At 35.6% G+C, this 23,055-nt stretch overlaps 1 protein-coding gene across 2 annotated transcripts in view; it reads right to left on the bottom strand.

Annotated features, from left to right (window-relative positions):
* STXBP5L (syntaxin binding protein 5L) overlaps positions 1–23,055 on the bottom strand; it is a 338,252-nt gene that overhangs the window by 9,460 nt on the left and 305,737 nt on the right. For both annotated transcript variants that reach the window (XM_087439668.1, XM_087439669.1), the window contains 3 exons: positions 18,305–18,475; positions 15,741–15,980; positions 2,241–2,601 (listed from right to left, as the gene is read on the bottom strand). In XM_087439668.1, coding sequence (XP_087295794.1) covers positions 2,241–2,601; positions 15,741–15,980; positions 18,305–18,475 — 772 coding nt within the window. The remainder of the gene's footprint in view (positions 1–2,240; positions 2,602–15,740; positions 15,981–18,304; positions 18,476–23,055) is intronic.

Below are 23,055 nucleotides of genomic sequence, written 5' to 3'. Positions count from 1 at the left end.
TTGCCTCCTTGAAAATTTAGTTTTTGCCTCCACCATGCTTCTAAGATTTGCTTTCTCAAACATCACTAATATCCTACGAGTTGCCAGGTCTAGTGTTTTTTCTTGTACCCAAATTCTTTGGCCTCTCTGCTATATCTGAACCTCTTGATTATTGTTTTCATGGTCTTTTATCCTTTGTTTTGATACTCTTGTATCCTTTTCATTTGAAGTTATATATTCTGGTCGTTTTCCTATCTCTCTGATGACTTCTCAGTCTCCTTTGCTGGATTTTCTTTCTTCCACTACATAAATGTAGACATATATTTTTTGTCCCCAGATCAGTCTATTTCTCCTCTCTTTTTATACTGTCTTTGATGAGCTCATGCACTATCATAACTTTCACTAATGCATTTACATACACAGCTTCCAGAGCTGGATCTTCCACCCATATTTTTCTAAGAGTCCAGACCTTAAATTGCTTGCTAAACTTCTGCAGGATGGCTTATAAGTACCTCAAATTCCAAGCATTAATTCTCAATTCATTCTCAAAATTCTCATTATCAGCCTTTCCAAATTCTCCTGACTTTCCTATCTGCTAATGATATCACCATTATCCAGGTTCATAAAAAATTTTTTTAACCTTTAAGTTCTCTTCTAACCCTGAGATTTAAAGATCTCCAATACTTTTTATAACCAATTAGTTTTACATTCAGCAAGTCTCCCTCAATTATTCATCACATCTATTTCCACCTTGCCTTCTATATAACTACCACTTCATTCAAAAGATCATCCCAAGCTCTCCTTCCATGTGTATTTCCTAATGCCAGAGCCAGTTAATTACTTGCTTTAAAAACCCCATTTCCTATTAATTGATAATGTCAAGCTCATCAGCCTGCCATTAAAGGTCCTCAACAATGTGCCCCAATCTACCTCTCCAGTTTCCTTTCCTCCCAACAACTCCTTTTTTATAACATATATTCAACTATCTCATGACTTTGAACTCTGGGGACTTAGTTTGTGACTAGAAGATTCAACTATATATTTCCTCTGTGGGAATACCCATGTTCTTTGTGTTATAATTACTTGTATACCTGTCTTATGGCCCCAATTTGATAGTAAGCTTCTTAAGGATTAGGACTATGTTTTACTAATTTTTATATCCTTCACAGGCCTAGTATAATGCTTAACTATCTCAGTGATGTTTGGAACTAGGTATGGTATTAAAATGAATGACAGTGACTTCTACATACTATATGTTTATTCAGTGTTTGCTGAATTCATAAAATTATTAGGTAATTATTGTGTATCATGAATTTTATTTCAGTTTGCTAACAGTATAATGAAATCTCTCAGCTGATACCTTATTATTAAGGTGGTCAAAGAGTACAAACTTCCAGTTAGAAGATGAATAAGTTCTGGGGATCTAATGTACAGCATGGTGCATATATATACATATAGTTAGCAATACTGTATTCTATACTTGAAAGTTGCTAAGAGAGTAGATCTTTAAAGTTCTCACCACCGACACACACACACACAAATAGTAACTGTGTGAGGTGATGGATGTGTTAACTAACCTTATTGTGGTAATCATTTCACACTATATACATATATCAAATCATCATGTTGTATACTTTAAAGTTATACAATGTTATATGTCAATTATCTCTAAATAAAGCTGGAAAAAAATAAAGTGTCTGATGACTTTTAGTATACTGTTCAGTAATGGTCTCACTTTTTCCTAGACTCGCAACCTCAGGCAAATTTAAACTTTAATTTATTAACATATGTAAAATGGAGGATGCGAATAATACTTGATTTTCCTATGTCCTAGAGAAGCTATAAGGATCAAATTAAATTTTGTATGCAAAATTCTTGTGTGGACTATGAAACATAGTAAAAGTAACAGTTCATTTCTTTTCCTTATAGTTTATTCATCTGGGAGATAACATATGCTCAATAAACGTTTGTTGAATGAATGTGTTAATGATTGGAAGATCACTCTTTCCTTAGATTCCTTGATGTCAGTTAAAATATATATTTCATTCACAATGTAAAGCATATTTAGCAAAAAAAACAAAAACAAAAAATAAAAAACCCAAACTCTCCTCAAATTGTTGAACAATAAAACACTCACAAACATAATGAAACAATGATCTCAGGTTGTTTCTTGGTAACATCTTGCACATTACACACTTTTCAGAATTGTACTTTGCTGGCACTGTTTTGATTACCAGATAATTTATAAAGAAGGCAAGTACCTCATTATCATGATATGCCCATTGGCACAAAAGCATGCCAAGCAGGCACTGTTACACATGACCACCACATCTGCTTGCAGTATAAAAGATGTCTCGGTGATGTTATGAACATAAAGGCAAGTCTGAGAAGGCAGTGAGAAGACTTTGGCTTGTTTTTCTGAGCAGATTATTGTATACTGATGATCTCCTATTTCTTGGGATGGAGAGGGGAAGTTCATGACCAGTTTCCTTCTCCAAGATTTTTCATTTTCATCTATGTGGTTTGGATCCCTCCAAACTTCATATGGTGGTTGCATTAATCCGCCAGTTCGGTCCATACAGGAGAATGTTAGAACAGCTCCTTTCACTGAGAGGAACGTACCTATAAAAACAATTTCATATCACTGCCACATGAAAATCTTTCTAAAACAGCTGCTATTCATCTATGGGCATTAAATGTTTTATGTTATGAAAGTTTATCTCTATAGTGTCATAATATAGATTATTATTACAATAGATTTGTGAGTTCATCAGTTATTTTAACTCAGAATCATAGAACATTGGATCGAAAAGGAGTCTAAGACATCAACTTGTCAAACCCTCTCATCATATTAATGAGAAAATGGAGGCCCAGAAAGATGATAAGACTTGGGCCAGGTCACATAGCAAGTTAGTGGCTAAGCCTGGACTAGAACTCAGGTTTCCTGATTCCTAATCCAGTATTCTTTCACTATACTATATAGTCCCCCTTAAAATCTTTTTTTAAAAAGCAAATTTTGAAAATTTATAATTTTCATTTATTGAAATAACTTCAACTGAAAATCATGCCATCTGATTCCATTTCTTTATTTCATAGGCTCATTTGCTAGAAAATGGTTTTTTCTTTTTCTGAAATTGAACACTCAGAATAAATTTCAAGAAATTTCAATATCTAGAGGTCATGCTAGCAATTTTGATTGAATGAAAAAAAAAAACTATCTTTGGCTCCTAGGTAGGCTTATGCATCTTTATACAGAAAAGAGGTTTACTTACCTGGATTCTCCAAGGTTGAATATCCATGCCAGATTATTGCCTATGGGTGATTTTTACCAGTCCTGGAGGACAGGATACTCTAAGGCTTAGGAGATAACTTGGGATAGACTGACCTTTGGACATTTCCAGACTCTCCCCTAAGTGGTGCCCTAGGAGCCTTTTCTTTCTTTTGTCCTTTGACATCATATAGAGAGGAAGCGGGTGAACCCAGGCTGATCTGCCTCAAGAGTGTACATGTGACAGAGACTTGAAAAGGGAAGGGTGATATATAAAAATACATTCCATTTAGAAAGTACTTTATAATTTAAAGTACTTAAAATTTATCAAATTCAAAATAACGTGTTTAGATGATTTAATATCTCAGTTGTATTTTTAAATCCACTTTAAAACTAAGCAGCCTGTAAATGTCCAACAAGGGTAACTGAAGAGTGTAAGAGAGTAGGCGTTTAGGGGCTTCAGTATGAGGGTCAAGGTATAAATGAACAGCTCTCCCAACCTCCCATGAAGGAAAAAAAATGTCAAAAGCTATGATGAATGATTTAATTAGAATTCATCTAGGATTGATCCTTCTATTCTATAAAACCACATTTCCATAAATACCTGCTGCCATGGGAAGACTTTTCTAAGTATGAATATCTCCGCATCCTCAATTTAGAGCTAGCCTAAAATAGGTTAAAATGACAAGAAATCTACATTTTGGAAGCCATTTTACTTACACCTGATGCTCACAAGCTGTCAGCATCAAAATGACAGTTTCTCAATAAGCTGCCCTTGTCAAAACAGCTGCTTTGTTTCCTAATTTGTGGTAAAAAATGTGTTGATTATATTCTTTTCATTAGGTTTATACAGGGTTTATGTTTTCCCAACAATGCATTATTAATCTTTATGACTGTCTTTTATCTTTCCTAACTTTAAAAAATAAATACTTAAGCAAGTCCAAATTACTAGCTGTTACTATTTCAGAAATACACTTCATTACAAAGTAAGCTTAAATTTAAGGACTTCAACAATAAGATCTTAACAATTCAGTCTACAGTAAATAATTAACCACACAATTAATTAGGACTTTCCTCTTAAAGGATGTCTCAGTGGCTAGAAGTGTATCTTACTCCAGCTTTCCAAATTACCAGCCCTCCCCACTACAACCTTCATTCATTCGATCAACAAATATTTACTGAGGGCTGACTACGTGTTGTAGGCTCTGTTTTAGGGACAGGGAATATAATAGTGAATAAAACAAAAATCCCTACCTTCATAGAACTTAATTTCTATGATATAGACAGACAATATACATGCTAAAGAAGTATATATGAGATATTAGATAATAATAAGTACTAAGGGAAAAAATGAAGCAGAAAAGGGAATAGGAACTGTTAGGAAAAGGCATGATTAAATTTTAAATAGAATAGAAGGTGTTATGGACTAAATGTTTGTGCCTCTCCCCTTCTCCAAATTCATATGTTGAAGCCCTAACTCCCAGTGTGGATGTATTTGGAGATGGGGCCTCTAAGGAAATAATTAAGGTAAAATGAGGTTATAAGGTTGGGGCCTTGATCTGACAGAATTAGTGTCCTTTTGAGAGGAGACAACAGAGAGCTCTCTGTTTCTCTCTGTGGGGACACAGTGAGAAGGCAGCTGTCTGCAACTCAAGGAGAGAGCTTTTACCAGATACCAACCCTGGGGGCACATTGATTTGGGACTACCAATCTCCAGAAGTGTAAGAAAATAAATTTCTGTTGTTTAAGCTACCCAGTCTGTGGTATTTTGTTGTGGCAGCCTGAGCAGACTAATTCAGAAGAGCGGGTTTCTTCACGACATACTGTGGGAATTAGGGCTCAAGAAACCAGCACAAAATGCTGATATTCTGGCTACTGTGATTATCCTTCATCTCTGACCCAGGAATCTCACGTCTTCTATCAGCATCCATGAAACTGGCAACCTAACTTTATTAGCTTGCAAGTAAGTAAAGTAAAATTTAAAGCTATTTACAGATCTTGATTTTCTAGAGCAATGGACAGATTCATAGAAGATGAGATCAGAGAGGTAATATGGAGCCAGGTCATGTAGGTTCTTGTAGGATACAATAAAGACAGAGTTTTAGTTGGTATGAAATGGGAGGATTTTGAGAATAGAATGATATAATCTAATTTTCATTTAACAGGATTACTCTTCCTGCTGGGCATATCCTAAAGGGAGTCAAAGTTGGAAGAAGGGAGAGCAGTTAAGAGGTTAGTACAAAAATTCAGGGGAGAAGTGGATAGAGGCTTCTCAAATGAGGTGGTAACAGTAGAGGTGGTGAGAAATGGTCAGAATCTGAGTATATTATAAAGGTCAAGCCAACAGAATTTGCTAATAAATTGGATTTAGAGTGTGAAAGAAACACAGCGGTCAAGGATGATTCTAATGTTTTGACCTGAGAATTGGAAAGATGGAATTGCCATTAATAGATGTGGGAAAGACTATGGGAGAAAGGAAAGGACTATCAGGAATTCAGTTTTGGACATGTTAAGTTTGAAATGCTTATTAGATATCCAAATGGATGTCAAATAACTGGATATCTATGTCAGGAATTTGGGGATAGGACCAGACTATAAATATAAATATATGACCCATTAGATTATAAATGGCATTTAAAGTCATAAGGCTGGCTGATTTCACCCAGGGCTTGAATATAAACAGAAAACAGAAAAGGTTCAAGGAATCAGTCTTTGGGCATTCTGATGTTTTAAGTCCAGGGAAATAAGGAGGAACCAGCAAATCGGACTAAGAAGGAATGGCTAGAAAGGTAGGAAGAAAACTAGGTACATAAAGTGTTCTCGAATCCAAGTGAAGTGTTTTAAGGTAGAGACAACAGTAAACTGTGTAATATGTTGCAGATATGTCAAGTAAGGTGTGGCCCGAGAATTGACCATTGGATTTAGCAATGAGGTCAGTGGTGATCTATAGGAGTTTCATTGATTGGTGTGGGAGAAAGCTTGATTAGAATGGACTCAGAATGGGAGAATAAAATTGGTAATAGTGAATATAACACAACCATTTCAAGGAATTTTGCATTAAAGAAAAAGGAGTGAAATGGGACATTATAGAAGAATAGATTCAAGAGGATTTTTCTCTTTTAATGAAAGAAATAACAGCATGTTTGTATGCTGATCTAGAAGAAAGAGAAATATTTATTATAATTAAAAATTATATATACTAATATAATTATATAAAGGAAACAAAGAAAAAATTGCTGGATTGACTTTCTTGAATAGGTGAAAGGGGGTAGAATCTCGTGTACAACTGGAGAAGTTGGCCAAGTTGGGAGCTTACACAGTTTAGTCATAACAACAGGAGAGAATATAGAGGCCGTGGAGATACAGGCAGATAACTTGGTAGAGGTGGTGGTGGCAGCTATTGAAGTTCTTATCCGATTGTTTCAATTTTCTCAGTGAAAGAGGACACATGGTCATTAGCTGAGATTGAAAACAGTGGAGGAGGTACTGGAGGTTTGAGGAGAGTGGAGAAAATATGCAACTGTTGTTCAAGAGAGTGGGAGAGAGGACTAAGGAAATATAGTATGATTACCCAGCAGCACAGGAGCACACTTGAGGTTATTGATAATTTATTTCAAAATGAGACTATTTAGTGTGGTTATATATTTTCTCCAGCCATATTCAGCTACACAGGCATAGAAAGAAAGTAGGTAGAATTAAATTTAACCAGGATTGTGATTAAGCTGAATATGCATTTGTGATATTATGATTTATAATAAATATATATTTGGTCTTTATCCTAGTTTCTGGCACAGAGCTCCTAAAACCCTTGGAATTTCCTAAGTGATGAGAGCAACACAGGTATTGGCTTTTGTTAAATTAATGAGGTGACTTTTGGACCTCACCTGAGGATGGGGGCTGGTTGCCAGGAGGGACCAACCATGTGATTAGAAGGTTGGCACTTTCAGCCCCACCCACCTCCACTCCCCAGGAGGGGAGAGGAGCTGGAGACTGAGTTCAATCACCAATGGCCAATGATTTAATCAATCATGCTTGTGTAGTGAAGCCTCCATAAATACCCAAAAGGATGGGGTTTGGAAAGCTTCTGGATTGGTGAACAGGTGGAGGTGCCAGGAGAGTGATGTTCCTGGAGAGGGCATGGAAGCTCCACGTCCCTTCCCACATACCCTGCCCTATGCATCTCTTCCACGTGGATGTTCATCTGTATCCTTTTATAATAAACTGGTAAACAATAAGTAAACAGTTTTCCTAAATTCTTTGAGCTGCTCTAGCAAATTAATTGAACCCGAGGAGGGGGTCGTGGGAACCTCAGATTTATAGCTGATGGGTCAGAAGCACAAGTGACAACCTTGATTTGCGATTGGTGTCTGAAGGAGGGTGGGGGCAGTCTTGTGGGACTGAGCCCTTAACCGGTGGGATCTGATGCCATCTCCAGGTAGATAGTGTCAGAATTGAGTTAAATTGTAGGACACTCAGCTGGTGTTGCAGAGAATTGCTTGTTGTGGGGAAAAACTTCCCCACATCTGGTGTCAGAAGTGTTGTGAGTGTGGTAGCAGTGTGAGAGTAAAGGAGACACAAAGGAGAAACACACAGAAGAAGGAAGGACTTGGATTTTTCCCTATACAAGAGGAAAGAATTGTAGGTTTTTCCCTCCTATCATGTAAAATTGCATTTGTAAGATTAGTATCACCTGAGAGCTTGTTAAAAATGCAAATCCTCAGACCTCACCCCAGACCTACTGAATTAGAAACTCTGAGGGTGGGATGCAATAATCTGTGTTGTGACAAACCCTCCAAGTGATTCTGATACAGACTAAAGTGATAGCTACTGGAATGGATAATCTCTAGGTGCTTACCCACTCTAAAATTGGATGATTTAGTGCACTTGAAATTTCTATATCATTGATTAAAATTTGTTGTCAAGACAACCAAGATAAATTAATATGAAAAGATGCCTTAGAAAAGAGAAGGGGGCTTTTCTTTGTTGAGAGGTTTTTGATTACTGATTCAATCTCCTTATTAGTTATAGGTCTGTTCAAACTTTCTATTTCTTCATGGTTCAGTCTTGATACGTTGTATGTTTATAGGAATTTATCCCTTTCTTCTAGGTTATCCAGTTTGTTGGCATATAATTGTTCATAGTAGTGTCTTATGATTTTTTTAGTTTTGTGGCACAGTTGTAATGTTTCCTCTTTCATTTCTGATTTTATTTGAGTCTTCCCTCTTTTCTTCTTAGTTAGTCTAGCTAACTAAATTTGTCAATTTGTTTATATTTTCAAAAAACCAATTCTTAGCTTCACTAAAAAGTGGGCTAAGGACTTGAATAGACATTTCTCCAAAGAAAACATATAAACGGCCAACAGGCATGTGAAAAGATGTTCAGTGTCATTAATCATCAGGGAAATGCAAATCAAAACCACAATGAAATATCATTTTATACCTACTAGGATGGCTATTATCAAAAAAGCAAAAGACAAGTGTTTTCAAGAATGTGAAGAAATTGTACACCGTTGGTAGGAACGTAAAATGGTGCAGCTTTATGGAAGACAGTATGGAGGTTCCTAAAAAAATTAGAAGTAGAACTACCATATAATCCAGCAATCTCACTTCTGGGTATTTACACAAAAGAATTGAATTGAGGATTTTGAAGAGATATTAGCACTCCCATGTTCCTTCACAATAGCCAAGATGTAGAAACAACTTAAATGTCTACCAACAGATGAACGGATAAAACAAAAAGTGGTATATACATGCAATGAAGTATTATTCAGCCTTAAAAAAGAAGGAAATCCTGTAATATGTGGCAACATGGATGAATCTTGAGGAAGTGAAATAAGCCAGTCAGAGAAGGACAAATACTGCATAATTCCACTTACATGAGATATCTAAAATAGTCAAACTCATGAAAGCAAAGGATAGAATGGTGGTTACCAGGGGCTTGGGGGAGGGGGAAAAGGGGAGTTGCTAATGAATGGGTATAAAATTTAGGTTATGCAAGATGACTAAGTTCTAGAGAGCTGCTGTACAACATTGTGCCTATAGATAACAATACTGTATTGCACACTTAAAAATCTGTTAAGAGGGTAGATCTCATGTTAAGTGTTCTTACCACAATAAAATAAAATAAAAGTGGAACTAACACCTATTGAGCATGCTTTATGTGCTTAGTGCTTTTCATGAGTTATCTCAGGTAATCCGCGCAACAACTGCTTAGAGGAGGCTGTCTTGGACTTTTTTATGATCCTGAAGCTCACAGAAGTTAAATGACTATCCCAAATCACTGACAGAAATTGGCAGAGCTGTAATCTAAACCCAGGGCTTTCTGGATCTAATGTTATGTACTTTTTGTTCTTGTTTTTAAAACTATACTTTATGGTTTCTCAAGACATAAGATCAAATTGCAAAATAAATAATTCTGCTCCTTTTTTTCTTTTGATTTTTTTTCCTGACCATATGGAGAAAATACAAGTGTATTTTCTGAATGACTAAAAGTTTAGCAGAAATAATTTAAGGTATGTACCATTCTCATCTGTAAGACTATGCTTTTGAAATTCAGCCTTTATTAAAAGTCATAATCTTTAATCTTCTATTTGTTTGAAAAGAAATTTTCCTCATTTTCAATTTGTATTTCCATAGTTCAAGATTATCTTTCCTTTTCAAGCTTTCGTATGTGACAAAGTTTTTGTTTTGTTTTGGGTTTGGTTAAGTCTGAAAAAAAAGATGTAGAATTGCAAATAGCTCAAGGCTATACGCCCAAGGAACGATGTATATAATTGACAAATGGTCTTTCAATGTTTGCCAGTAACACATCTGTAAGGTTACTTACTATTCCTACTATATTAAGAACTATATACCTAGATCACTGGATTTTCACAAAGAAATTATATATTTTTTCATCTCTCCATTTAAGAAGGGATCCTATTCTGGCAAGTTTGAATTCATGACAATAGCAAATGACAAAAGGGTACATGAAGTTTCATTTGTTTTTGATAGTACCTGGAGAGAATTTTATTTTGCTTTTTTAATTCAATGAATTAAAAATATCTAAAAATCTTAATTGCTTCCTATATGTGTTAGTCTAGCTATTAAGGGCTTAGACAGATTCCATACTTTACACTCAGCAGTTTCAAGTGACATTATATCTACTTTGGGGAAAATATAATTTCTACAAACACAATGTGACTAATAACAGTAATAACAACTGTAAACACCTAACAGCGCTGCTACCTATAAATGGGGAGTATGTTTATTTTTCTGTATTAGGCTATGATTATATTTATTCAGTCAAATATAATCATTATGTTTGAACTTTATTAGTTTTTATTGCAGTTTGTAAGAGCTATAATGCATGAATTTCATAAATATGTTGAAATATACTCATCTTATATTGAAAGGCCCTAACTAAATACTTTAATATAATGAAGTTTCTCATCAAGGTTTAGATTTAAGATTAAAAACCATACCCTTCTCATTTTAACTAAATGATCTCCAAAGCCTGTTAACTAGTTTCATATAATATCTGTGAGACAGCACATTAACCCACTTTTATATTTGCATAAATTAATTTACTAGTTCTTCATCAGAGAGCTGGACTTCAAAGGAATTAAATGCTGGCTAATAAGTTTGACCTAGAGAGTGGGTTGGGAAAAGTCTAGAGTAGAAGGCAGGTCTAGGGGCTATTTCTCTCAGCAGGCAAAAGACAACACAAAAATACTGGAAGAAAAAGAAATAGTAAAAAAAAAATGAGAGACGATCATCTCTGGTATACTTTTGCATACGCTTTATGTTGAAAATATACATATGAAAACAAAAATATACTTAAATTTACATAATATTTAATTAAAAACTGAATTAATAAGTTAAAATCATATTTTTAGTATACAAAGGGAGCAAAATGTATAGAGAAAATATGAAGTAAGTCCATTTACATGAATCTTTTAATTTTTCTTTATCAGCCTTTCTTTAAGTGAGTTATCACATATACCACCTCTACCTCCAACACCTCAAAATGCAAGCCCTAAGTCTAGACGGATTTGGGCTGAGTCCTTGTAAGCAATTGTACTTGTTCTTTATCTAGGCTTAGAAATATAGCACCTTGTTGGTATGTTAATGGTTGATAGTATTAATAACATTTAATGGAATTAATTTAGTGATGACAGCTTTTCCAATTCCTTACTTTCCAAGGTTTCATTAGTATAACCTGTTTGGATGATGATTTTTAATGTTGATTTTGGCTAGATTTATTAATCTTTGCTTGCCCTCTTCCTATCTTACACTTGTCACATACGGTGTGTCAGACCCTGATGGAGGCAGAGCCAGGTTTCTCATGAAGCTAATGAAGCTTAAACTTCAGGGCCCTTCACTAGCATTGGTTCGAAGGCCCAGACAGGGACCCTAACAATGTGTTTATGTGTTCGTGTGTTTTTAGTAAATCTGTGAAACTAAAATATTTTAACACAATCAAGTTAAAACTGCTTTCTTTTTCCACTCTAACTTTCCTCCAGTTAGGTGACACTGTAGTGGACAAGCTTCTCAGGAATCTAGACAAGAAGAAATTGAGATGGAGTACATCAGCTTGGGTTTAGTAAGATATATTTAGGTGGTTCACAGTCACTACCAGGTCTAGGTTGTTGCTAGCCCTCCAGGAACAGGAATGGCTCCCTGGAAAACTCCTGCTACTCTGATGCAACTCAGTACCATTTTGACGTGAAAGCGCAGGGCTGGAGGTCATATTACAAAGGCATATCGTGTTGACATTAGAAATATGTACATAATGTAGAACAAAGAAGATTTGAAATTTGAAATGTATGGAGGCAAAAGCTGTAGAAAATTCCTCCAAATCTTACAGCTCACATAAGAAACTTGATACAGGTTTTCTGAACTTTTGACAAAAAACGTGAAAGTTCATATGACACTTACCAATGATAGATGATTGACAGGTGGTAAAGAGAGAAAAGGGAAGTGAGTAAATAAGACTGGCTGGACCAGGGAGCTGGTGCTAGGAAGTAGCAGGAAATAAGATTAGAAGTAGAATAGGGCTGAGCTTATAGAGATCATTGATTTCCAAGACATAGAGCTTGAAATTGCTTCTTTGGGTAAGTGCAAGATATCAGAGAATATGGGGCATGGAAATTAGGTGATGAAAACAATACTGGAGTAAGACCAGTACGGAGGCAGTGAGTAAAAGGTATCAGAAAAGAAGAAACTGAAGTGATAGAAGTGATTTAGGTGGTATCATGGCACTATTAATAGAAATGGGGAGAGTGGCAAGAAGAACCAGTATAGGGGTAAAGAGAATGAATTTACTTTGAGGAATATTTAGTTTAATGATGAGTTTGAATCTTGATCATAAGGAATCTAATTCTTTTACAAAGCAGTGCTAGGTACTTAATGTGGCAGAATTGATAATTACAGAATAATTTGTAGCTGGCAGCACAAAGCATTAAGTAGAAATAAAATATAATTTAAAATGAGTATAAAAAATACAAAAGGGGGTAAGTGTGTGCGCTCCACTGCAGCGGCCCAAGGTTCGCTGGTTCGGATCCCGGGCCCGCACCGACGCACTGCTTGTCAAGCCATGCTGTGGCAGTGTCCCATATAAAGTGGAGGAAGATGGGCATGGATGTTAGCCCAGGGCCAGTCTTCCTCAGCAAAAAGAGGAGGATTGGCAGATGTTAGCTCAGGGCCAATCTTCCTCACAAATAAAATAAAATAAAATAAAAAAACAAAGGGGTAGGAAATTTTTGGAGGTGATGGATATGTTTATGACATAGACTGTGGTCATGATTTCATGGATGTATACTCATCTCCAAACTTGTCAAGTCATTTACATTGAATAGATACAGCTTTTTGTACGTCAATCATACCTCAATAAAGTGGCTTAAAAAAAACGAGACTTGGCAAATTTCTCACAGAATTACTGATAGAGAGTAAAATTCCTAGGGGTGAAAATGTGGAGGGGGTGAGGAGACAGAGAAGGGGGGAGTTTGCTGGTGGCAGAATTTTCATTTATTTTCCTCTGTATTTTGATTTTTACAATTGTAAAATTTAAGAACCAGCACTTGAGAGAAAAAGCATGTCATGTCATAATTTTTGTGCTGAAAAAAAAAATCCACTGATCTAGGAAGTCTTTTCCAATTCTGTAACATAGTTTATAAGGCCCTCTAATCTTCCCCTGACTACTTTTCCAGCCTCATCTAGCACAATTCTATCTCTAGTCTTTAGCTATGCCATGTTCTTTTTACCTCTAGGTTTTTACTCATGCTGTCCTTAATTACTCTTAAACATCAGTACTGTGCACATCTCCCTCCCAAACCTGTCCAACTCCTACTTCAGATATCTGCTTTGTTAGGGAGGTCTTCCCCAAATCTCCCTCCCATGCTGCCACAGTATTCTTTACTTTCCTTATTGTGATTTTCTGTTTACTTTTGTTCTTCCCTACAAATACCTGTGAACAAAGAAAAACGAAACTGTGTGTCCTGATCACCATTGTATCCCCAGTGCCTAATTCAGTAGTATGGGCTTGGTAAATGTTTGTTGAATGAATGGATGAATAAATTTCAAAATGGATTTTATTCAACTTTCAGGAAATTGCTAAACTCAGATGCATTTTCCAACTGACAAAAGGTTATTTAACAGTGTTTGACAGGAAAAAAAATGCATTCAGGGCCTGAGAGCACGTCACCCACTTCAGCACTGCCAATGGAAGAGGAAACACCTCCAATTCCAAACCTTTTTTAATGGCTCCCACAATCTAGAGCAGTACCAAATAGGGCAGGGACTAGTGGAGCAGGGATGGGATGGAGAGTAGATATTGGAAAGAGGGTGAACAGTGGGAGTTAAAAAGTGAGCTGCAAAGGAAGAGGGGTTGAGTTTTCTATTTTAAATTTGAATTGGCTTTCTGTCACCCCTATCTTTTGTTACGAAACGCCACCCTCCTTTTTCCTTTTTACTGTCATAAATTATGGCTTCCAATTAGGCTTTCCCTCTTTCCATGGTTAATTATAAAACATATCTGAACCCAGCCTCATAGTTTTCTCATTTATAAGTACCTCTTTTTTTTAATTAATAGACTTTATTTTTTTAGAGCAGTTTTAGATTTATAGAAAATTGAGCAGATAGTACAGAGAGTTCCCAAAAGCGCCCTTCGTCTTTTCCTCCATTATTAACATCTTATATTAGTGTGATACATTTGTTGAAATTGTGTATCCCCCCTCTAAATTCATATGTTGAAGGCCTAAACCCCAGTACCTCAGAATGTGACCATCTTTGAGATAGAGCCTTTAAAGAGGTGATTAAATTAAAATAAGGCTGTTAGGGTGGGCCCTAATCCGAACTGACTGGTGTCTTTCTCAGAAGAGAAGATTAGGACACACAGGGAGACACCAGAGGTACATGCATACAGAGGGACTGCCATGTGAAAACATCGCAAGAGGGCAGCCCTCTGCAAGCCAAAGAGAGAGGCCTTAGAAGAAACCAGACCTGACAAACCTTAATCTTGGACCTCCAGCCTCCAGAAGTGTGAGAAAATAAATTTCTGTTGTTTAAGCCACTCACACACACAAAATACAATACACTTATCTGAATTTGCCACACTAGTAGAGAGTTGACTATTCCACCTAAAATAAGTAACAATTCATCTATATGAATTTAGCATACCAATTAACAAAGAAAACACAACTTTAACCTACCATGCCATATATACGTACTCTTTTAAAATAAAATCCCTTATCCTATATATTAATGAAATTCTTTTTTTTTTACTTAAAAACTATCTGAAAAACATTTCTTATCATAGATAAGAGACAATAAAAGTTATAAGAACAGATTTTAAAATATTCAAAGGAATAACAGGAGAAATCCCACTCATCCCTTCTTTGAAAGGAAAAAAAAGATAATTTAAGGAAGGAAGAGAATACAACATATGCTTTAGCAACAATACTCATAACTTAGGTCAAATTCTCTAGGCACTAGGATAAAAAGGAAAGAAATTCTGTGGCGTGCCTTGAAACAAGATGGGAAGATTATCAAAGACTTTAGAAAGCTACCTGAAGTCAGACCACTTCTAGCTTAATCATTCCAAATACTTCAAGGATGATGTAAAAACACTCATAGGCTCTGATCTGGCACGGAACTTTGGAGAAATGCTTCAATTCATTAAAAATAAAATTTTAACTTTTGCATTACCGTTTTCCTCAGTGCTTTTCAGAAACTTATTTCCCAAGGCATTGTTTAGGTTGGCAGTTCCACAGTTTACTGCCATAGAAATGGTTGTACTATTTTACCCTGAAGGAAAGGTAAGTTGCAATATGACAAATGTTGGGATAGTATATGATTTATGCAATTCTCCTTTTTTATGAAATAGTTTATGAAATAGTTCCTAATACACAGAATACTTATAATCTTTGCTCCAGATCAGTACAAATTAATGTTTTACAGTATCTTATATCTAAATTTGAAAAAGTACCAAGGAAGGAATAAATAAAAACTCTTACCACTTGGCAATACCATGACTGGCTCTGTAAATCTTTGTTCATCTGCTGAAGGTAGGTTCAGGGTGATGATTAACACCATTCCCAGACTAGTTCCAACAAACAAACAAGGGGAGATGGTAGAGTCATTTTTCCGAGCAAAGGACTCCATGAAGTATAGTGCTGTAATTGCTTCTTTAGAATCTTTGTCAATACTGGAGATGCTAGAGCTTCTAGAACGATTATAGGAATTTTCTCGACTTTCTATGGAAATTGAAAAAACAAAAATTAAGTGTTAGTGTGTTTCCAGAACAAGTAAAGTCAGACTTAGTTTGTGAAAAGCAAAATTATGAGGGGGAAGTAGAATTTGATTCTTTGTTAACTCATCTGGAAGGCAGATTATCCAGTTCACCAGTTTATTTTGAAGATGAAGGGACTGAAGTCCAGAAGTGTAAATCATAAACTTAGGCAGAGCTGGGACTAGAACTTGAGTCTCTGGAGTTCCAGTTTACCATGTTTTTCTCTCTGCATTACCTCAGAAGTTAGTTGAAATTCTCTACACCGGAAAAAAAATTTAGTCTAAATAGTCAAGGTTACAAGAATTTCTGGTACCATTTTAATTATGCTTCCCTCCTCTCTCTTGATTGAGATGTTCTGTGGTGAATACATTCACCTAACTAACACAATTTTTGGTATGCTATATCTGGAGTAATTACAGTTGTAAAAATTGCACTGTCTACCAAGGCTAAAGAGCAAATGTTATCTCCCTGAACTATTTTCACGCTGCCTACCTTGAATCCATATCTAGCCCTAACTTTACCTAGGGCCAAATGAGGAGCTGTAGACAGTGCCATCCCATTGACAGTGGTAATCTTTCTGAGAGGGCTTCAGCTCACTTAAAGGAAACAAGATGGTTTCAGGTTCTCCTACTTATCAACACTTACACACATGCACACTCCAACAAGCATAAACTCACCATCTCGTTATATGATACTAGGAAGGTTGTATTGTTCTTATAATCACTCCAGAGTACAAGTTCCCCATACTCTTTTTTCTAGTGCCTTCATTCTCCTTTCCCTCTTGATAGATACAAGTGTGATTCATTTTATTAAAAAAAACTATAAGGTCCTCAGACTATTCTTTTTCTAGAAAACAAAATATAGTATTCCTAATTTTCCCCCTTCTATCCCTTAGCAAGTTTATAAAAATAATTTTGTAACAGAATTTAGAGATGAGAGGGAGCTTGGATATAATCTATATATTTTACAGATTTGAAGACAGAGACCTAAAAATTAAGTAATTGTCCCAGAATCCAGCACAAGTTAGAGGCAGAAATGTCTAAAACTCAAAATTCTCAGCTCTCAGTCCAGTGATTGAGTACTACTTCTTTTATAAACTTTCTATTTTGCTTCTATTATAACATTCCTAGCTAATATGTTTTCAAAATTTTTCCATTCATTGTTCATCAACATGCAAGGTTGCTACTCATAGACACTTGTGAGAGAGAGAACATCATTATCTGCATGTCCATGGACCAGTCTTAGTATGGCATAATATTAAAAAAACAAAAACTTAAAAATTTATTTTAAAAAAATTTGAAGAATAATACAGTTCATTACTATCAAATTTGTTGAGGGGTAGTAAATGAGGAATTACTTTATAGCATAGAATTACCATAGAAAATCTTCCTAAGATTATTTTTTTATTTTTTTGCTGAGGAAGATTCGCCCTGTGCTAACATCCATTGCCAATCTTTTTTTTTTTTTTGCTTGAGGGGATTAGCCCTGAGCTAACATCTGTGCCAATCTTCCTCTACTTTGTATATAGGACGACGCCACAGCATGGCTGGTGAGTGATGTAGGTCCTCACCTGGGATCTGAACCCACGACCCGGGCTGCCAAAGTGGAGCATGCCAAACTTGAACCACTCGGCCACAGGCCCAGCCCCGTAAGATTATTTTTTCCTATCTCTTCCCCCAAAGTTCTTGATCAGCAAGACAGTAGCAGCAGTTACGTGATTCCCTTTTTTTTTCCCCTTTGCAAAAATTTCTGGCCTTCAGGCTCTTATACTTTACTCCCTGCCTCCACATTCATTCCATAAATAAGGAAATAATTCTTCCTTTTAAAAACATATGAAAATGAAGATTGCAAACTTTAGAATTTAATATCTTGCCTTTTTCTTGGTCATACTCACTTGACAGTTGAGGAAATTAAGGTTGCAAGATGTTAAATAATTATCTACAGATAGAGACACTAAGAGGTTTATCATTGAGATGGAAAGAAATATTCAATTATTACGGTGAGTGTAGAGAACAGATTAAGGCATAGGTCTCCCTTTGTACAGAGGAGGTGGGAACCTACCAATAATCAGAGCCACTCCGCTTTTAGAGATGAAGAAGAAAGTATAGTTAGGAATGGATTTGGAGTCATGGCCACAGCCCTACGAGGCTCTCAGTTACTCATTGCCTAGAGTTGATTGCAGTTTTTTGTATCTTTTACATGTGACCTCCATCCTTTGTCCTCCAGCTTCCATTACCATGGTATAGCAAATTTTAATTGTATCCACAAAAATTTGTATGTTTAACCTACCTTCTGTTGTAACTGGTAAAGAAATCTCCATGCAAGCAGCTGACTGTGCTTTTCGAAATGGTGGTCTTCCAGGACCCCAGCGACTTACTTTTGAAACATCAGCACTAGAAAGACGTTTTCCAGAACTGCAACTCTGAGAAGTTGGACTTGTGCAGTGGCCATTAACATGATCTGTACCAAGAGGAAGGAGATAGCAAAAATATCATCATTCAATCTTAATATAAAGGAACCCAAGTGTTGCAGATTAATAAATGAAATAGAGAATTTTTTTTCTTTCAAACTGTATTAGGATGGCTAAGTCCTTGCTATTTTAAGATTTACTCACAATTCCAGTAGTTAGCCAAAAATTTCATAAGATATTTATCAAATATGATTCATGTTTTTAATTTGACTAGTTAACATAGTTTAAAATTTATTCTACATCCTATTATGTATTCTACCATCTAATGTCAATATAAAAATAGGTTATAGTATTGGACTTTCTTTTGCATAAATTAACTATACACTTATTTATATAAGTTTTGAAAGTACTTCCAGTGCTTGGATCTTAAAATATAGAATGGCAGCAGCTGAGAATAGTACTTAAGAATATTGACTCTAGAGCCAGACTGCCTGGGCTCAAATCCCGGTTCTACCACGTACTAGTTGTACAAATTACTGAAGGCTTCATGCTTTAGTTTCCTCTTCTGTAAACTGGGAATATGATTATCTACCTTATGGAGTTTTTGTGATAATACATGTCACATGCCAGAACAGTTTCTGGTATATGGCAAACTCTGAACAAAAATTAATTATGATTGTCATTCTTGTTCCAGAGTATTAAAACTGCTCATGTCTAAGAAAAATAGACCTGTTTATTTAGAGCTTGTGAGCTTACTGTTTTGATATCATTTAAAAACTTGGAAATAAATGCACTAAAAACATGTCTTCTTTTTTTTCTTAATGCTAACGATTAATATTTAAAACATTATATCATAGTTCTTCAATATTCAGAATCCATTTTAAAATTTGCTTCTTTGGTCATTCAAAGGACAATAGAGTTAAATGGAGAAGAATCATACTTAATGTCCATGTTGGACATGGGGAACTGACACTCAGTGTCTCCTCCATTATAGCCTTTCTGTATTGTAAAGTCTGAAAGATTAAAATTGTACATTTCCTGGATTCCCTTGCAGCTAGTGCGAGGATGAGAATTAGGTTTTACCATTTACATGCACTAGTGTGTTTTACTGTTTTTTAAAAATGAGAGTTAACATATATTGAATATTAAATGCCAGACATTTTATACACATTACTCATTTAATCTTCACAACAACCTTGCAAGGTAGGTGCTTTATTATCCTGATTTTGCAGATGAGGAAACTGCAGCTCAGAAAAAAGGGTTCAGAAAATTGTTTAATATTACATAAGTAGCATTCATGGAGGCACGATTATAATCCAGGTTTTCTCACTTATAAATAGTCTTAAAATTAGAGGAACACTGAGGGCAACAGCTGGCACTAACAAGGTCTTAGAGTGAATAAGAAAATGGCAACGACTCTGGGGGTACAAATTGCAAAAATAACCCTCCTCTGGGTACATCAGTTAGGAAAAGTTGCCCCTTCCGCAGATGTGTTGCCTTGTTCTAGGGCCTCTGGGCCCAGAGGAATGTGGGATGGATTGCAGCCCTCTTCACCCGCTCTTAGCTAGGTACAAGAGTATATGGCAGAGCCCTGAAAATAGCAAAATTTGTTCACTTAGCCAGGACTCTTTGGACTTGCTAAGCCAAAGCCCTCACCTAGCTATTACCATCTTTTGGTGGCTGTTTCATGTGAATATTGCTTCATTTCAGCTCATAACAGGGCAGTAACAATAATTCGATTACTCAACATGCTGGCCTTTCCTTTTTTTTTTCCCCCTACCTGCCGTAGGGGCCAATTCTCCCCAGCTTCTCATGTTCGACTCACGAGGTCTGGCTGACAGTACCATACATACATGGGCAACCTGGAGTTTTGGGCCATATTCTTCTGTTTTCAATAGGACTGATTAATTTAAAGGATTTACTTTTGTAGTTAAATTTTTTAAATATATGCAGTGAATTTGCTTTTTTTAAAACTCTTTTTTACCATGCTAAATACTCAAGATAGATATGAATTGACACAAAATATTTAGAAATAAATTTGGTCATGGCCCGGCATAGTCATTCTGGAAATATATGATAAAGAAATAATGCTAAATACAAAAGAAAAACACAAAAACCTCTATTGATAAAATTAATCACTGTAGTTTTAGCTATAAAAATTGGAAACCAGCTATCCTTTACAATTGAGCATCAAGTTTTAGGTAAACTGTGGTATATATCACATAATAGAGTATTATAACCTTTAAAAATGTTTCTGAAATGCTTGTTGAAACATAAAAATATCTAGGATATTATATGTTTTGGTTAGCTCTTTTTGCATAAAAAACCACTCCAAATGTTAATGATGTAAAACAGCAACCATTTGATTATGCTCAAAGATTCTTTGGGCCAGAACTTAGGCTAAGGCAAGGTGGGGATATTATATCCATGATGTCTGGGGCATTAGTTGGGAATTCTTGCACGGCTGGAGGCTTGGAATCCTTTGGAAGCATCTTTACTCACATGGCTGGGCTGGCATGATGCAATGGCTGATCTCAATTAGGACTGTGGTTTCTTCAGGAGGCCTGGGCTTCCTCATAGCATGGTGACCTTTTTTACATAGTGGCTCAGGACTTCAAAAAGCCTGGCAAATGATTTTGAAAATGGGATGAAAGCTGCTTTCTCGTGTTATTGCAATGGAGACTTCATTTTATTTTGATAGCAACATTCCAGTGTCCAGTCCCAAGCTTTTTGTATGTCAAGGGGCAGTTGTAGTCGATTCCTGATCTTACAACTATTTGCTCTCCAGTTCAACAATTGATTGGCAGTAGTCTTCTGATTGTCTAACAGTAGCAAAGGTGTCTGCTCCCCTGGAGTGTCTGTTTGGTGGCCTTACTCTGAAAATCATACCTGTAGGCCAAGTTTAGAGTTTACTTCTCCAATCTTTCAATGATTTGATGAGCATCTAATTTCTTGTATTAAATCACTTTCTGCATAACATAACTAGAATGGTTTCTGCTTCCTACAACTGTTCTCTTATTACAAAGGTGCCTTAGCCCAGTTGTAGAGCTCTATGTCACGTACAGAAAATTCAACACTCTAAAAAATTCAACCTTAAAACAATAAGCAAATTAAAACAAAAGGGAAATTATTATTTTTACAGAAAGAGTCCCAAATTTTAAAAAATACAAGTTTCTTTAAAGTAGCTGATTCTCTTATGCCTTTAAATCAAAATTTGATTTAGTGTATTTATCGTAAAAGGTATAAGGTACAACAGTGATTTATTGAAAAATGGCTTATTGAATCCAATTGAAATTATTTTTAACATAGTCCTTGTCAAAGCTTTATAGAAGAATGTAAATGAAGATTTAATTTAATACTTGGTAAACCAGTCTTGTTAAATAAACTTTTAAATACACCATACAGTTCCCAGAAAATGAAAATTAGTATTATGCCTATGCCACAGAGGGTGATTCTATAGTGAAATAAATGTTGAACATAATACTAAGTCAAAATAAGCATTGGATTGTAAAAACTTGAAAATAAAGGCTTTGCATTTAACCATATAAAATATAGCCAATATCAAACAATTGATTAAAATATTTGAAAACCCACATTACTTTACCTTTGACTACTTTACACTTAAGAGGTAACTCTTCTTCTCTCCCTCCATTCTTAATCATTGGTTATGTAACCCTGGTTGGAGGACAAGTTGGTTTGTTGATTGACTTAATGTTGGTTGTTTGCTTGGTTAATTTGTTTAAGCAGGGAAAATATTTATTAAAGGATATTAGGCAGCTCAAAATCTCAGGGACAACCTGTGAGAACTCAGAAGCTTTGCAGCCAAAACAGTGCCCAACCACACCGAGTTGAGTTCTGTTTTAGTTAAGATGCTACTCTGTCAGTGGCTCAGCATTGATGATGCTGGGGTCTAGATGATAGGAGCTATGCTACTGCTGGCCTGCTACAGCAGGACATCTCTGCCATCATACTCACTAAAACTGAGGTTTACATAATTTTTAATTTGTCCTTTCCATGTTTTTGACTGTCAAACAAGGAATAAGCTATTTATCTTCCTCTACTTCTTTGCTGACAATTTTGAGGTTTTTAAGCTCTCATTTTTAGGGTACTTTTCTGAAGAATTTTAAGCTGAATTCCCAAAGGGACTGAATTACAGATTTCCCCTTGAAGTCAGCTTAATTTTTATTCCCAGTTTTAATTTGATTCTTCTATAGCAAAGTTTTCAAGGTTATGATTTTGTTGTCAAAGCTAAAATACTTTGAATGAGTACAGGTTTATAAACTCTTATTTAATGTTTAGTCTCTGAAATCCAAAGTTTCAAAGAATTTCTTCCTATTTCTCAATAATTACCCCCGTTTGTTTTCTCAAGTTTAATTTCTCCTGCATTCATTTAAGTGAATGTTTAAAAACTATTTGGGACCAAATTTACAATGTTCGGGAAAATAATCTCTTTCTGAAAACATTGCCATAGGCTTTGTCACTGATGATTATAATGTTTTAACTTGGAATAACAATAATTTATTTATTTTTACAATTTCAGATCCATTGAGGTATAACTGACATAAAATTGTAATATATTTAAAGTGTATATCGTGGTGATTTGATAGATGTGTTTTCTTCTCATTCTCTC

This window comes from Ceratotherium simum, chromosome 15 (assembly GCF_057802395.1).
Source record: "Ceratotherium simum simum isolate JZ-2026a chromosome 15, ASM5780239v1, whole genome shotgun sequence".
Lineage (NCBI taxonomy): Eukaryota > Metazoa > Chordata > Mammalia > Perissodactyla > Rhinocerotidae > Ceratotherium > Ceratotherium simum.
The sequence above is the reverse complement of the archived record's forward strand: the minus strand, read 5'-3'. Positions and strand labels throughout refer to the sequence as shown.